Source organism: Mastacembelus armatus, chromosome 3, assembly GCF_900324485.2.
Source record: "Mastacembelus armatus chromosome 3, fMasArm1.2, whole genome shotgun sequence".
In the NCBI taxonomy this organism is placed as follows: domain Eukaryota; kingdom Metazoa; phylum Chordata; class Actinopteri; order Synbranchiformes; family Mastacembelidae; genus Mastacembelus; species Mastacembelus armatus.
Window position 1 is genome coordinate 26,527,954 of NC_046635.1, and position 18,099 is coordinate 26,546,052.

The following is an 18,099-nucleotide window of genomic DNA, read 5'->3' on the forward strand; positions in this document are numbered from 1 at the left end:
AAGTGCAAAAGGGGTGAGAAGTTCACGAAAGCTTCACACTTAAACTCATTCATGCTCGATTTAAATAAGAAAGGCAGGATCCATGCAGCAAAAACAAACCAATTCAAGACTATATGCTGCAGAACACAGAAACATTCAGAGCCTCTCGCCCCCAGTCACAACATGTCAGCTAAGGTGCTCAGTGTGAGTACACACACACATACACACATTTCTATCTTTGTGAGGACACTCATTGACATAAGGCATTCCTTAGTACCTTACCCTAACCTAACCTTTACTATCGCAACTAAGTGTGTGATGATATATCAGTCCTTACCCTGACATAAACCTAATTCTAACCTTAACCTGAAAGCCTAGTCTTAACCCTCAAACACAGGTTTAAAAAAAAAAAAAAAAAAAAAGAAGATGACCGGCCAAGCGTCCTCACTTTGCCAAAATGTCCTCAATCATAGAATTAGGCTTAAGAAGGTCCTCACAAAGAAAGAGTACACACTCATACAGATAACACAAGGTAGGTTTAAACCAGTGACAGATTAGTAAAGCTATATGTGAAAATACATTTCACTTCATTGACATGTAGAGTAAGTCAAAAAAAAAAAAAAAAAAAAAAGAATGTACACTGTACAATACATCGTTTCCAATCTAAAGTGAAATCAGGTGAATAGACTGAAAAAAATGCTGGTGCTGTGCAGTGTCTAAAACTGTTCAGAGAGGAGATCACACAGTCTCTGAGACACAGAGTCCCGGCTGGTCCGGAGGGTGAGACGATACATCTGAAGAGAAAAACTCTTAGTTACAGACTCAGTATACAATGTTGAATACAGAGATGTGTCTCTGTGCGTCTTTACCTGTGCTTGTGCATTGGGTTCCAGTCTGAGGAGGCAGCCCACCTGACTGTTCTTAGTGTGAATGACTCCAGCTCCTACAAAGTTTTCAGAATTGGGATCCACCCCATCCAGCAGAGCTACACCAAAACCTAAAATCTGCAAAGGAATTTACTTAATATCAAAAGCGTTTATCTGACCCAATCAGTAATGAATAACTGTAACTATTTAAAAAAAAAAGAAAGGAAAGAAGTATAATCCTTGGCTCAACTCTCACTCCTGCACAGCTGTAATTCTAATCACAATTTCACATCTGTGGAAAGTTGTCATTGAACTACAACTGAGGTAACATTGTTGGTGAGTGTGAGATAAACAGTGTTATCTACCAGGAACCCAACTGCCCCATACAAATAAATGAAATCGCAGCATTTTTTCATACTAAGGCTAAAGCTGGTCTGAAAACAACTTCAATGATCTTGAGTCTGGATTGTTTTGTAAAATTCAAAGTTATATATGTTCTATCATATCTGAGTGGTTAAAGAGCAAACATGTCAGAAGTATGTCAAAAAGCTCTAAATCTACAGCCAGAAAGCTGGTTGATTTCCACAGCCGAGCAGTTTCTTCTGAAGAACTTCTTTTTTACCTTGGCCTTGATAACATCTGTGTCCATCGGGTGTTTGGCTTTGAAGATTTTCTGAACTTCTTGCTGAGGGCTGAGGACACAGAGAGCATAATTACTCATTTCCAGAAGCAAGGGAATGTTTTTTATAGGATTTTACTGAATCTGAATTTAAGACTATGGAATCTGTTTTTAAATAAATGATTCTTCTAGCAAAGATGTTCCACACAGTTCACAGAGGTAAACTACAGCACAACATCACATCGGCAGGAAGTTACTTTACCTAGCTAAAGCTGATATAACATGCTACTGAAAAACCACCAAATACAACACCAGCAAGAAATAAAAAACTTCCTATCTGAAGATCCAAATCTTAATGAGAGCTTTGGAGCTTGGAGAATGCAGGTATTTTAATCCACCTGGAATCAAATCCAAATCTACCTGCTACTATATCTGAATCCAACAATTAATCACTTAATGGGTCCATAAAGTGACAAAAATGGTGTAAAAAGCCTATTTCGCCAAGTTGAGGTTAATGTGTTAAATATGTGTTTTGTCTAACAAAGATGTTTGGTTTACCATCATATAAGACTTTCACAGTTTACATGTTCACATTTTAGAAACTGGAACAATTCTTTTTCAGGCATATTATAGTACCCATTCTGATCTTCTGATTAGAACATCCATTTCTGACCTACTCTGACCATACTTACTCAATATTGTGTTTTTCTGATATTCGGATCAATGCTGAGGAAATAAAATGAATTGATAATTAAAATCATTAAAGGAAACAGCCTTTGAAAGCTGCAGTTACCTGCTTTTCCTGACAGGGAGAAATGCAGTGCTGATATAGATTTATATGCATGTAAATGTAAAGTGAGCCTTACGCTCCAAGCTGTTTCCAGCGCTGGAAAAAATCCTGGGATGTCATTTCTGTGGGCTGAAAAAACTTGTTGAGCATCACAGGGAGTTTCACTGCAATGTTCTGAAGAGCTCCCCCATATCTGTTCACACACATGGTCAGAAATGAGCATATATGTAAGTAAACAAATACCTTTTATAAATAAGGTGTGGCTTCTGACACCAACCTGAATTGGATATTTAGAACTGGCGCATCTGTGAAATCTGACACACACTCAATGTTGAGGATCTGCTGGACCTGAGCCCCACCTTCTATTACGGGGTCTACTGCCTTGCAGTGGACAATTAGCTGTGGAGACACTTGTTAAGGATGCCACATATACTTAAATGATACTAGCAGACATCCTAAAACACCTATAGCAGCTTTGTAAAGTATTCACAACCATTCACTTTGTCCATTTTGTAGTGCTGGGAGCAGTATATCAAGACTCAGAAGTGAAGATTAAAAAGATGCCGACTAACAAGCAGTACCAGTTCTTGTTGATTTAGTTACTTGCTTTAAATAAGTCTTGTGTTTTCTATCATCTAGAATGATTCAAACAAGTCTGCCCCAAGATGCTACCAAGCAGTGGAAAGGATATGAGTCTTGAGTGTGTTCTGGCTGGTCACTGATGAGGAGAAGTTGAGGAACTGGGTAGATGTCTTGTTGCCATAGAAAACATACATGCGACCTGAGGTACAAAGCAGGCAAACTGTTCTGAGTTCATCCTTTTCAACTGATCATATCTGACCACTGCCCACTGGGTTTAAAATGAGTTACATACTAATCACATTTCATATATGATCCTTTTCATTATTTTCCAGTGCTAGCCTGTCAAAACTATCCTTTCAAATCATCCTAGTCAGATGAGAGTTTCCAAAAGAGAGACATTGTATCTTCCACCCGAGAGAGAGCTGGAGACACATTGTATCATAAAGCTGCTCACCCAGGTTCTGTCTGTATTCAGACTTCAGCCCAATCTGCAAAAGCTGGTTCTCATAAATGACACCGTTGTTCTTGCAAACAAACCTGAAATTTACAAGCACACAATTGAGATTTATAACTAAGACTTCCATTTTCTTTTTTATTGGAAGTATTTTCAAAGCTGGCACTTGGTCAACCCATCTGCATGAATAGTGACAGACATACAGTCACAGTGGTAGAATATTTTCTTAATATTTCAGCAAATAAGAAAGGTTACATTCCAAAAAAGGTGTTGATCCTGCAGTAGGTTCAACCACCTCTAAACTTAATGTATTTGACAAAAGCTCACAGTTTGATCCCACCTGAGAAAGTTTTCCTCAGAAACATCTACAGATGCAGGTGAGGAGCTGTCAGAAAACACATCGACAAGCAGACTGGGTCCTGCTGAGGGGGTGGAGTTTAGATTCAGCAGGTCCGTCAAGGGGTATGTGGAACCCTAGGAGAGTAATAGCAGCAAACAGTTTTTAAAAATATGTACATAGTAATTGAATATACCACAGCGTCAAGAGAAACAGATAGTTAAGAGGAATTAACTGTATTTAAATCTTGGCTTTCTAAAGCATGACGATTAAACACAAACTGAAAAATAAATTCTCCTGGTTTTTCACTAACTATGACTTTGTGTTGGGTATTTCACACGCTGTCAACATAGAGCCGGTGTTATAAAATTTTTACTAAACTTTTTTGGTTCACTCTTTATTTGAACACCTGTGTGGTCACTGGCTACTCCAGCACACTCAAATATTGTATTTCTGGGGTCTGCTTAGCGTTAGCTGTCTCTCTTCCATAGGGCCAGATTAGACCATCAAAACTCTGTATGTTAGTTTGCGATAGAAATGGTGCAGACTAAGGCACAAAGTGAGTGAGTAACATAAGGAGTGTTAAAATCACATATAAACAACAGACCTATGCAGCACCCAAAAGTGCCCAAAATGTGTCATTAGAGGGCTACAAGTAACACAACAAATTGTTTTTAATGCCTGGCCCCATAGACATTACAGATCACAGAACTGATGAAATATCATTTCAGTTCAACTCACTTTCATAGTTTAGTTTGATTCTCTGCAATTACTGAACATATAAAAACAAATCAATCAAAAGTTACTGTCAACTCTGATTATGTGTAGAATGATCTTTTTAGTTCTCTATTTGAAAGTTTAGAAAAGTCTGAAAAAGCATGAATGAACATGGATAACACTTCCAATAACACTGGACAGGGTCACATTCCTTTTTGTAAAGACAAATTATTGACTTGCTATTGCAAAACAGAAGTTAGCGACCAACAATGATGTAAATACAATGTCTTTTCTCGTTGTTCATATACCATGGTCCCAGCAGAGAGCACAGCAGAGAGCATGATGGGGGTAGAGGGGGCAGGGCGGGGTCTGTTGGCTATAGGAGGCACAATGGGCTCTGCCAACAGTGCAGGAAAACACTGATGGAGAAGTAAAAGAAAGAAAGAGGTGACCAAGTATAAAGGGGTGAACATGGGAAAGGAAGGAAAATGACAAGTGAAGGTGAAGATCCAGTTAATACTAAAGAAGAAAATAAAGCCAAAGATTGTAAAGTTGTAAAGAATATGCAGAACATGACTGTTGTGTGGTGCAGGCTTGTTGTAGAAATTAAGGATGAATGTCAGTAGAACGCAGGAAATTCTTAAATGTGCTTCTTCATTTCTGTACTTAAAGGATCTCTAATAAAAAGCTCAAGCTTTTACTGCTGACTTGGACACCACTACTGTGACTTACCTTGTCTGTGGCTTCATTCTTCTCACTGTGCTCAGTGCTGCCATTGACATTGCGTTTGGCATCGTCCATGTCAGGCAGGTTTCCTGGGCCCTTCTTCTTTTTCAACTTCGCCAGAATTGAAGACTCTCTCTCTGGGAATGGAGGCATTTCTTCTAAGACTGTGGCCTGTGGAGGGGCAGAGAGTCCAATAATGGTCTAACACATGACCAACACAGACAGCTACTGTACCATTTCACAGTCAGTAATGGTGATGTTCAGTTATTTTAGTGACCTAGAGTTGTTGCATAAAATCTTACAAAGCCATATAACACCACAGAGTAATTAGATACAAGTGTGAGCTCATCCTATCCATCAATATCAGGCAGAACCAGGCATATTTTAATGGCTCACTATTGGCTAAAATAAAGCAAATCCTTTCTTTACTGTGTTTTGGCACCTGAACCTGATCGGGTTGCAGCACTGCTCTCTGTAATGACAGGTTGTTGCTAATTAATGTTAATTCAGTGAGTAAAATGACAACATTGTTAAACATGTTTGTTTGATGAAGGCACTCTCTGCAGGCTATTATCTGTAAAGATCATTTGTGAAGTAAGAAGCTGCACTGTGTAACACCTCTGTACTATTAATTCAATTCAATTCTATTCTATTTGTATAGTGCCAAGTCACAACACAATCAATATTAGAGTAGGTGGTTTCTGTACATCCAACAACAAGCAAATGTAAAGCACATGATGAACCAACTCTGAATCCATCAAATCTCATAGGTACAAAAAAAAAAAAAAAAGCCAAAATGATGAGGCTTAGAAGTAAAATGTGTCCTGCTGGTGATCACCAAATATTCAGGCTAATGTTTGACCTGATCCCTTTCCTAATTTCACAGAAGGTGACAATCAGAGCAACACTGCTCAGGCTGCTGTAATTAATTACTGCAAATGGATGACGTGATTGCTCAGAATCAATCATTGTCATCAGCCTATTTAAACACTTAACTTTGAACAATTTATTTAGTAGTTGACAGCATTAAAAATGACATCATTAAAATATGTCATCTTTGTTGTGTGATATAGCACACTGACTGTCTCTGTCTTATAAAAATGCAGTAATTTTTTCATTCTAATATTAGCAGAGGCAATAATGGTAAATTTGTGGACAAACCTTCATAAAAGATATGACATGATTTGCCATTACTGTGATGTTCATGTATTAATTTCAGACAATACAGCAGATTTACTGTGTGTAGCATTTTTTTTGCCTTCAAAAGGGGGTCTAACAGGAAAAAAATCATTGTCATAGGAATGGCATCCAGGCAGAATAACACAGAACACAAAGTGATTGAAGCAGCATTACCACACCTAAAATAATTCACAGTATAACCCACCATTCCGTCTGTGATAGGAATCTACAGACGTTTACTGCAGAGAAAAGTGTGTGTGCAACTGAGACTGTCCACATCCTGCATAATTCACTAACCAGTATGTCAGTACTAGCAATGCTGCTGAGCCTCAGGTACTCGACAGCTCTTTGTTGAAGTTCTACATCAGCATTGCGGAGCTGGCTGTCTGAACGCAGGACGTCTTGGATCGTGGCTTTTACTTCTGGAAACAAGTTAATGAACTTGATGTAGGCTGAAAGCAACAGTGCCCGGGTTGGCACAGAGCACAGGTGGAACTTGGAGTGGAGAAGGTTGAACTGGACCAGAGGACTGCAGGAGAAGTCAGCACAAAACAGTAATAGTAAAAACTCTTAAGACTCAGGTCCACTCCAAAAAAAATTAGGTGAAGATACTGTTAACTTTTAAGACAATACATTGGAGTCGACAACATTTAATGAAAGGTTTGGTAGATGTATATACAATTTAGAGAACAGTGGATGCTGTTTGTACCTGGAGCGTGAGTCACCAGCAATTAAGTTACCAAACTCTCCCAAGATGTAGCCCCCAACTTTAACCAGGTTCTCATGGCAGGCGGGAGCCTGTAGAGCCTGTAAGTGTTCACAAAGCATGACAGCATTCGTTCAGGAAGAACATGGAGGAAACCATAAACCACTATGTACTGCAAGTACAATTCTGAATGGAATAGCTACAAAACTGGTTTCCTACTGTGTGAGAGCCTTGAAATTTTTTTGGAAGTGAAGCATGACTTTAAACTGCATTGATAAAAACTTTTAGCTGTGAGGAACCACTATTACATTACTGCTGCATCACATTTCTTTGCACTATTCAGTGTGTTAGTCTGAACAATAATGGAGTGATTGGAAAAAGAAACGTTTTTAAAGGTCCATGTGAGACCTGGGTTGAATGCTACAACAGGCTTTCCACTTGCAATCTATGTGACTGAACCCATATATGGATTTCCACACAGTATACCTAGTTCCAGCCCAACCCCACTTACTCGCATATTCAATCCTATTACTGCACACACTAACATGTTAATCTTGCAACACTGAGAGCCAAGCTGATCTGTGGCATCATAACTCTAGACCACCTCATGCCCACCTCAAAGACGGTCTTGGCAGCATAGCCTTGGACATCATCTCGATTTATGACAATCTGGATGACACGATACCACACCTCCTCACTGACATAGTCACCGGCGATACGAATGAGGTTTAGGATGGTGTCCACATACCAAGTGTAGTCCACAGCATATTTTTCTGCCAGAATAGCCACCTTGAGCACCTGAGGAAGAGAAGCAATTTGCTGTGGGCAAGAGCAGCGCACTGAGGAACTAAATGGTGTAGAGGCCAGCACTGATGACCCACTATCTCCTCTCTGATTGAGTAGTCTGCAGTCTCCAGGTAGCTCAGCATCTCTGCCACAATCTGCTTAGCATTGCTGCGGTCACACATGGCGTAGAGCAGATCCACAGCCCGCTGGCGAACACTCACATCTCGTTCAGTCTGTAAAGAAACACATAAGCTGTCACAGGTTTGGCTAAGTGCTTCTCTGTTTTTTATTTTTTTAAGTATTGAAATGAATCTTTAGAATTTCAGACATATTTTTATATAGAACACGGCTGGAACGGTGCCATGGACATGACGTTGCCACTGAAAGATAAATCTACAGTATTACTGCCAATAATGTATCTGTGTAAACAGGATGTATCTAAATCCTGTGAAGATTGAATTATTCAATTATTTATGGGAAAATTTTACAAAAAAGTTCTTGAGTAATATTTGTTTATGTTGAATCATTATAAATATTCATACTTTTACCAACAACTATGTAAACAATTAGTCATTTAATGAGAAACTGTTATGGGGATGGATGATATCAATATACAAACCAGACCCTGAAGTTCTGCCTATTATGCCACAGCTCAGTCGAACCAAACTTTCAAATCCAAGCAAAGACAAATTAGCTAATTTTGAAAAAGCCAGCTGCTGATGGCCTCACCTTTAGAGCACTGATCACAGTTTCCATGTGCGTCTTAACTGCCTCATGAGAAAACTCCGAGCTGGCCAGGGTGCACATGCTCTCCAATGCCAAATAACGAAGGTTGGTTTCCCTGTGCTGCAGAAACTGGCCTAACTGGTTGCAGGCTCGTACCAACAGGGTGGGCTCACTGAGATAAGACACAAAAGCTAGCAGTGGTGTCCAAATGCCAACACATACTTCACCATCCAAAAACCCACATCCACAAAACACAGAAATGTGAACTAGTGAAAGCCGGGTTTGTCATGTGACCTTGATTAGGTTTTAAAGACAAAACATAACTTTGTCGACTACAGCCATAGCCGGACTGACAACTAACAACAGCTTAGAAATAAATATGCTTTGCTAAGAACCTATTCAGCCACCTAAAAGTAAGCTTCCCCAATAAATTCATCAGAATTTTCTGACTTCCCTTTTCCAGAAAAAAACCTCTATAACTCAGATATTGCAGGAATTCAGTGAACCCAAACATGACCAACCTGTCGTGGTGGATGATGAGGGAGATGGCTTCAAACAAAACAGCATTCTTTGCATTGGAGTGCTGGACCTTCTTGGACTTGGGTGGCTCCTGAGCTTTATTAAGGATGGTCTCTAGACACTCCGTCAAACGGCTTCGCAGTGCTGCATCCTCTGCAACAAAATAGCCCATGATCTTAACACCCTCTTAGCCTTTACTTTAATGCTTATAAACATCATTACACTTTAAATGGAGTCCACACTGATGGTTTACTGCTTGGCGTCCAAGTACACAGAAGGTTTTTGTTTGCACGCTGGTGCCATCTGGTGGCAAAAATCACTTCCTACAATTTTAAGCCGCCTTCTTAAAGATGGGCTCAAATTTATACTGTATATATGATAACCATTCAAAGCATTCCAGTTTTGCACATGTGATTTGAAACAAACTCAACAAAGAACTTGCAGAAACAGTAATTACAGTAATGTTTTAACAAATTTTCTTTTCTTTTTGAGGGTGAGATCATGCCTGTGCATAAACAAAACTGGAGGCCTACTGTGCATATAAATCGCAACCCAAAGTGAAAAACATCTGTAGCAACACCTCTAAACCTGTCTTACTTAACTCTGCTAAAGCCTATGAAAAGTGCGACAAAGTGTTCAAACACCCATCTGTGCAAACAAAGGACACAATTTTTCCGTGCAGAGTAGTCAATTAATGATAGCTGGGACACTCAGCTCTGGAAAAATACTGTGATAAAAAAATGCTGTTTTGAGAAAGTGGGCAACAGTGTATTCTAATGCATCAACGTGGGCTGACATTTGAAGATGCTGTAGGTGTACATTGCCCTTTAGAGGTATCGGTGCACCTACAGATCAGCTGTTTCCTGCTCTGTGCTTGACACATGAAATTGATATTGATCTTACTCTCAGAAAGTAAACAATGGTATAATTGTGCCAAAATGGTGATTTATTCCTTTAATTGCACGGTCTTAGGAAATGTTATTGCTCTCTATTGGAGTGGAACTGCAAATATTCAACCTGAAATTATGCTTTGCTGCAAACCTATACAGAAAATGGTTTTACAGCAAAGGGCAGGTCAGAGGCTCATCGATGAGATGACACACACCCTTCCCAAACATCAACTATGTGTTCTGTGCCTGTACGTCAGGCAAGTTGACTTGTTAATTAAACTCCTGTTGGGACAGGTTTGAAATGGACATAAAAAAATGTCTAATATACTACATACATGTATAAAAGAATAGGCACAACAACATGCCCAAAGAAGCATAATTCAACTTTTCAATGTAGGGAGTTCCACTAGAGATGGCTCTCTACTATATACTACATAGGTAAGTACTGCACTAATACTGGCAAGGTACAGTTTCAGAAAGCCTATGGGAGACCCTGAAGAAAGGATAAAGATGGGATTACTAGAACCTACAGTTATATCTTATATCTGACCATTAGTTACCTTGTGGAGAAAGTCCACCTGACAGCAGAATAAACAACAAAAAACAGTCTGTTTTTGCAATCTGGCTAAGACTTATTGAGAAATTTAGCTGTGGACCAAAGTGTTGTGTTTAATTTAAAATAGTCCACACAGATTTATTAAAAAAAAGGAAAACAAAAGATTTAGAGAGTAGTAAATGTGCAACATTTTCAATCATAGTAGTTTACACTTTTAACCAGTCTATAGTGATGAGGTTCTATTCACTTGTAAGGTAATGGAACTGCATGTTTTATATTTTTTGCAGCTAGAAATTTAGGACTGTACTATACCATACCAGGTGGAGGGTAGCACTGTAAAAGGCGCAGCAATTTCACAGACAACCATGGTGCAGCAACAAAGTAGTATGTATAGTCCTGTAGGTCGATGGATGCAGAAGTCACAATCTGGACAAAAAAAGAACAAGTTGAAGTGAGATTTTCCTCTTGACCTCAGTAAGATGAAAACATAATGCAGAGTTACAGAGAACACCAACCCTACTAAGCCTGGCCACAGCCAGTGAGACGGATGTTTTGAAATCATCTGGGCTCTTCTGGGCCAGAGTGGTAATAAGGCTAGTGGCAGCTGTAACCACTCCCTGGAAACAGATACAAATACAGAGCTGAACAACATTTCATCATCCTGTACAATGGACAGAATGAGTAAACCTTAGGACAGTAAGACATTAGTGTGGGCTAATAAAATAGATGCTGTGTATGTACTATATACCACATGTTAAATTGTATACAAAAAACAATCAACATATCATCTTGTACTGATTGAAAAATATACATTATGTGCAATGTTGGACATCAATCAAACTGCAACTCTACTGCTAATTAAACTTTACAATGAAACATAGTCTGCTTACAACCTGTACATGGGCACAGTCTTACTAGGTGCTGGTCATTAAGCAGGTGGACCACTCGTGCTGTCCATTCACCCATGGGCACCAGGTCAGGAGATGTCCTGTTGAGACGTAGCAGACATAGTGCCGCACTCTGTTTCACGCTGTCCATGGTGTCCCTGATAGACACAATACAAAATCATTCGTCATAATCCAAAACACAATATACAATTCAAATGGTCACTGTAACAATTTCAGATTTAATACTTAAATAGAAAAGCTACATCTGTAACTGCTTAATAATATTTTCCCTTTTTGGAGTTTTGACTAAAGTCAAAAGAGGGACATCACACTTGCAAATAAATAAAGGGGTTAATTTCTGCCCTATTACACCTCTTGCGCTATAAGCATGTTTAGCTGTTGAGAACTGTTGCTGTGACTGACTCAGGCTCCTGCGTGCCTAAGAAAGCAAACACATACCCTGTCAGAAATGCAGCAAAAGACAATCTACTGGTATCTGATTTTACAACACAACCATACCAAACCATAATCTGATCTAAAACTATATGAACAGTTTCAATAGTCCTGTGCTGTTTCCATAAAACATACAAAAGCATCTGGCACCTGGAGCGTATCTAACAGCTCACTATGGTTCTTGTTCCATTACTCCACCGATCTGCACTTACTCATTAAACTTAAAGCATAACTACACCCAGCCTGTTACTGTACTGTTATTTTTTTCCACATGCTGTACAGCAGTCATTTAGTGCGGTACTATACAACTGGAACAGACCACATGCGACCCCCCACCCTCATTTAGTAACAAAGCCATTACCACCACTTACAATGAAACCTACTATATATATGTTGCAATTACAGAATGTAACTACAGTGAATAGCTATTGTGGAAAAAATGCTGACCATTCAGGGTAGACCAAATAGAATTGAAGTAATGGAAATCTTCCAGATTATAGCTTTAAGCCAAGAGCTAATTTGAATACCATCATATGTAATTACTTTTGCTACAAAACACAGAAATTCCTTCCATTATCTATCCTGCTTAGAGGGGAGCTGGAGCCAATCCTAGCTGATGATGAGCAAGAGGCGGTGTACACCCTCATCAGATCACCAGTCTAATCACACTCACAGTCACAAATTAACTAAACCCACAAGTCTCTAGAATGCAGGAAGTCAGAGTACCCAGAGAAAACCCATGCAGGAACATGGAGAACACCCTAACTCCACACACAAAGGCACTGATTGCCCACAAGGTTCAAACCCATTACCCTTCTTGCTTTGAGGCAACAGTGCTAACCACTGTGTCAATGAACCACCCCTTAACCCAAGAATTTATATGGGCAATTTGTTACACAACTTAGGCTTTTTGAGAGACAGTTAAAATCTTTTAGATTAATGTCTATGTACAAACCCTGCCACCAAAATGTTTGGAATTTCAGAAGCAAAAGCCTCAGCCATTTCTCTACTGCCCACGTTGGCAATGCAGTGAAGGGCCAGGTTCATGAAAGTAGGATTGCGGCTGGCCAGGTCATTCTTAATGGCATTGTTGATTAGACGGATCAGGTCACTGTTTGAGTTCACCAGCACTGAGATGAACAGGTAACCCTGAAGGAACACAGAAACATTTTTTAGTGCAATTATACCACATAAAGTAGTAACAAACACTGCATCAACTAATTTGCACACAACCCTTGGTCATATTCTGATGACAATTTCACACAAATACATATACAAATAATGTGCATGATGAATAATCCACATGCTTTCAACCTTAAGACACTGGATGAACATGAGGATAAACTTACAATTTGTTTTTCTGTGTATTTGTTGGAGCTGAGGAGGTTAACAGCCTCCATGTGCCCAAAGTCGATATCATGCCCCAGAAGAAAGATGAACAGCAGCTTGCAGACATACTTTTTTTTACTGTATCCATCCAGAGCCTTGTCTCCTATCAACACGTGCAAACACACACACAAAAATAACCCACAAAGACAAATTTGAATGTGTGTATGTGACAAAGGCATTGCCCAATGAGCATGTGAGGATGGACTGCAAAAATGTGTTTTGTCACTTTATTACAAAAGGGTGAGAAGCAGAAAATAGGAAGTGGGGATTTGGCTGATGCCACACAGTAACAGAAATAAAATCCATCCTTGTTACAGTTTAATTATAAATTCCTTGCACATCATGGAGGATCTCCACTACTACTAACAGTTGTCATCTGAAGAGTTAATCACACAGTAAAGGAGTAGAGGAGACTATATCAGCATATATTTCATTTTTCTTTCTGTCTTTACAGGAAGTTAGAAAATTGGCCATTGCACAAGGCCCCCTTGACTGTAAAACATAGCACTGTACTGTGGGTCCTCTATGGCAACATAAAGGACAGTGTAACCAGGGTTCAGTCAACTCCTGCACACCTTTATTGAATAAATATGCAACTAACAGAACATGGACTGGCAACAAATGCACCAAATTTCCACTGTAGTTAATGCAGTTATAAATGAAAGCAAATTATTAATGAGAGCAGTTATTAATCAAAGCAAGTCTGAATTTGATTAATTTTCAGATGGAAAACTGAAAAAATTGGAAAACCCTTTCCCAACATTTTTACTGATCTGATTTAGACAATATTTCAGGTATTGGTCAAAAATGGTAGAATCATAGGATGGCAAGTTAAAAAGCAACTATGCATTTTGTCACGCTTTTGTCTTAGTCTTCAGATAGTTTGATTGCAGGTTCTGGTGTCAAGCAACTGTTCTGCCCAAGAACTAACCAACAAAACACTTAAACACAATAAAGGGGCAAGGATGTGTGAAATTAAGTGCTTGTTATTTGTCATGAGGTGTATGCAACATCCTCTTCCCTTACCTTGGTGTGTACTAGTTGGTGTGACTGGGGCAGGGAATTTTTAGAACTTTTGTGATTTATGTACAAGGAAAAGACAAGTGGAAAAAACAGCCACCAGAAAAAAAAGGTCAAACCTTATCATAACGCAGGGGCAGGAAGAGCACAGAGAGAATATGACAGAATAAAGAGAGGCCAGAATCCTGGGCACTACAGGCAGAGCAGACAACTTCATGCTGGAGGAAATTAAGTACAGGTGGCATGGAACAGGTGGGAGGAAAAACAACACCAAAAGGAGACACACAGCCACATTTGCAGTGTGTGAATTTTTAACTGTGCAAACAGAAAAACATTAATCCATTAAGAAAGACTGAAGACTGAAGTCCACAACAGAAAAAAGGAAGTGAAAACAGTCACATCATGAATTAATGAAGTGGTTTAACAGCAACAGGAAAAATTGCAACATGTAAAGGTTTCGATCCCATAACACACACATATATATATATAAAATGCTATGTATCAGTCTTTGGAAGGAATGAGAAGTTGCCATCTTGTGATCATCGATATTGTATGTTTTATTACCTACCTTTAAATTTGGAACGAATATTGGCCAGTTCTTTGTTTATCCTCTTAATCTCTGCCTCTTTACTTTTACCTGCAAATAGAGAAAGATATTGTGCATATTATGTAGAGCTGTGATTAAACATAACTGTCAATAAATCATCATTATTCCTTGTTTTGCACAGTTTTGCTCATGTTTAACTAGAGGAACAAACTTTACTGTACTTGTCATTATGGTGTATATGACTGGTTGATTATCTTTGCATTAACAAACAGGTGCACACCTCTATCAAATAGGGCACTGAATGAGTATCACACACTAAAATCCTTAAAAGTCATGACTACAGTTTGTTTGCATCAAAGCACACTGCATTCACTAAAGGAAAAAAACTGACCCTTTCCTGTAACTATGACATAGGTATAATTATGAAACCTCCACTTCATAATTTAAAAAACTATTAACTAGGACAGCTGTATGAGAATATGATCTTCCATTTACACAAAAAGGATCTGCAGTAAGGTGTAAGCACTGTTGTGGGAGTACAGTCATTTGGAAAAGGACACATGTCTACAAAAATGCTAACAACTATGTTTTGGTGTCGCAGCAAGCAGATCCAAAAAGATCTGTCCTCCAGTTTTTGTCTCTTAGAGTGAGCATCAGCTTATAGAAAACACTTCTGCTGTAACTATTTTACACAGCTGTGGAAACAGTTTGGGCCCAAGTGTACCTACAGACAGTATCATATCCTGAAGGTAACTGAAATTATCAACAGCAGCTGGCACAGGACGACTGAAGAGACCAGCAGATCAATCTAACATCAATATCTTTCAAGATCTCAAACCAAGAAAGAAATAAAAGGAAATGTAACCAGGTGAGTTGCCTCTATCCATTGTTCTATTTTCTCAAGTGAGGATTACTGCTCCCATTGTCCTCACATGTCCTTCTCTCACAGTTTTCACATAAATATGTCATAATTACTAGACAGCAGTTTTCTTATAATACCGAGATACAGACCATATAATTACAAGATCTGTATATAATAATTATGACGATGCTTTCTCATAATTATAAGATTAGAAATATTATTATGGCATATAAAAGTCAACAAATAGGGATTTTTTTTCCTTTGGTGGGTGTAATGTGTATTTTCTACTCTGATGTAGGATTGTTTGTCTTTCTTAAACATAATTATTCGGATTATTTGTACCTGAATCATATTTGCATGTATTGACTATAATGGCAGTCAAAACAAAGATGACCGTGTAAACGTGTAGCAGCACTGAATGGACAGTGAATATATGATATGTATGTGTGTGACCATAATGGAAACTATAATTATGTATCATTCTTGTTAAACCGACAGTCACATCTAGTAAAGCTCCTCAGCTGAAACCTTGAATAATCAGGAAAAGTTAAAAGCCTGTGTGGGGACTGTTTTAAAGTTCATTTAGACAAACTGGCCAACCAGAAATAAAAATACACCTGAGCTGTTCAGATCTTATCTGAAATTTCTCTCACAAAGTCCGCTGAAAAACGGCCACTTCACAAACATTAACTGTAAATGCACTAAGGTGCGATTTGCTAGATTCCTGTGAGGAAAGAGACTGAAAAAGATAAAGTATCAAGGTGAAGCAAAAACACTAGTAAGCGATAAAAATGTGAGTTTGGCGCTATCGGCTCTCTGCGCTGCGGTCCACGCCCTTTGAAACGGCGTTAGCAACTGGAAGCTAACGGCTAACTGGGCTAGCCCACCGGCTAAGTGCTTCTCTAAACGCCTTTTTTAAAGTTATCAAAATTGTGGGAAACATTAAAAAGAGCAACGCGCAGGTTTCTTGACATGTTCTCCTCCCCGCCTGCAGACGGCTAATGTCGGTCAAAGCTAAACCAAGAAGAGTCTGGATGTTATAAACAAACTTACAGTTCCTGATGTCAGAGATGAACACGGCCAGGCCACGCATCCCGTCCCCTTTAGAGACCGCAGGCATTTTACTCGCTCCCTGTTAAAGCGATGTGCTCTCTCCTTTAGTTAAACTGAGTAAAGGAACTTTAGTTGTGCTTGTTTTACAAAAGACCCAGGAAGCGCCAAGTCGGTGATAAATGACGGAGGCAGGAACTAGACAGGCGGCGGCTGCGTCCGATTCCGACCAAGCTACGGCGACAGCCCAGCGGTGCCGCGTCCCAAACATGTGCGGTATAAACTGAGCCTGTGCTTCCTGTAGGAGGAACTTTTAAAATTATATATTTTTTTAAATTTATAACAAAAGAATATAGTCGACAAACATACAACCAAAGCAAGCATTTGCAATTAAATTAGCGAAGTTTAACAAATAAAAAACGTTGTTGGTGAGATCAGAAAACAATATTGCACTATTTTTTTCGTTTTCATTTTAAGGGAGAAAAATAGATCTGAAAAACTGTACAGAAGGCTAGTGACCACACAGCTGTAGGTCTGAAACTTTGAACCAAAAGGTAGAAGCTACTTTAATAATCACATTGCTTATTGTGCTTTACCTAATTACCCTCATATGTAATTAAAAAAAATTGAAACTACATTGCATCATTAATTGAAATATACTTGAGGCTAGGAAAGTATTCTAAAGTGGACTTAAAGGTTGCTGGTGTGGATCTTTTCATATTGACAGTAATATAGAATAACATCTTTTATTTAATTGTAAGTTTGGACAAACCATTGGGTACACCTTTAAGCTGTGAAATGACAATTCAGCCTGACACCCAGAGAATAAATCTGAGCATTATTATAGACAGATAGATTACATTGGGCCCACTAAATCTGGTCCACTGCCTGCAAATCAGTGTTTAGTGGTGGCCTGGAGCTGTTTCTATTACAGCTTAGTACCATCTTGAGGTTACATTATTTAAGCACACCTCTGTTCATGTAACAGTGTAATGAAGCAGTTTTATGTTGTCTCAATGAGAGTTGATTATTTCATCGTCCACAGCTTCACATTTATGAGATTGTTAGGTGTCAAAAAGACAGAGACTGGACAAAAATCAGGAAAAATGGCAACAAAAAGGAAATGCAGCCCAGGGGCAGCAGATTGGTGGATGGGTGATATTCTAGAAACTGACTTTAAGCATTCAACTCCCAGTATATTTCTGCACTTAGAAGTTTTTTGTCAGGATCAAACTGCAATAACATAAAAAAATAAACACAGTGTTTGGCAAACATGAACTTTTGAGGCAATTGTTACAGAATAAAGGTACTTACACAAAGGAAACTGTAGCTGTTCAGAGTGCATACAGTTGTAACTGCTGGATCTGTATCAGACAGTACCATTAGTGCTTTTATGCAATATTTTTGACAGATGTCAGTGTGTTTCTGCTGAAGTGTTGATGAATATAACTATGTTGAA

At 38.9% G+C, this 18,099-nt stretch overlaps 1 protein-coding gene across 2 annotated transcripts; it reads right to left on the minus strand.

Annotated features, from left to right (window-relative positions):
- Positions 1 to 3: 3 nt before the first annotated feature.
- Positions 4 to 16,897, minus strand: LOC113122305 (AP-2 complex subunit alpha-2). Of its 2 annotated transcripts, XM_026293551.1 has the most exons (23): positions 16,644 to 16,897; positions 14,750 to 14,818; positions 13,122 to 13,264; positions 12,728 to 12,921; positions 11,348 to 11,477; positions 10,948 to 11,049; positions 10,750 to 10,858; positions 8,989 to 9,139; positions 8,471 to 8,639; positions 7,837 to 7,974; positions 7,571 to 7,753; positions 6,959 to 7,056; positions 6,547 to 6,778; positions 5,077 to 5,241; positions 4,653 to 4,763; positions 3,631 to 3,764; positions 3,291 to 3,373; positions 2,946 to 3,035; positions 2,532 to 2,655; positions 2,331 to 2,447; positions 1,468 to 1,537; positions 849 to 983; positions 4 to 773 (listed from the first exon to the last, which is right to left on the minus strand). In XM_026293551.1, exons 1-23 carry the CDS (start codon positions 16,708 to 16,710, stop codon positions 696 to 698), a joined length of 2,892 nt encoding a protein of 963 aa, XP_026149336.1. In that variant the 5' UTR covers positions 16,711 to 16,897; the 3' UTR covers positions 4 to 695. The 2 variants fall into 2 exon arrangements, with proteins under 2 accessions (XP_026149336.1, XP_026149337.1); XM_026293552.1 differs by lacking the exon at positions 4,653 to 4,763.
- Between the last annotated feature and the right edge of the window lie 1,202 nt (positions 16,898 to 18,099).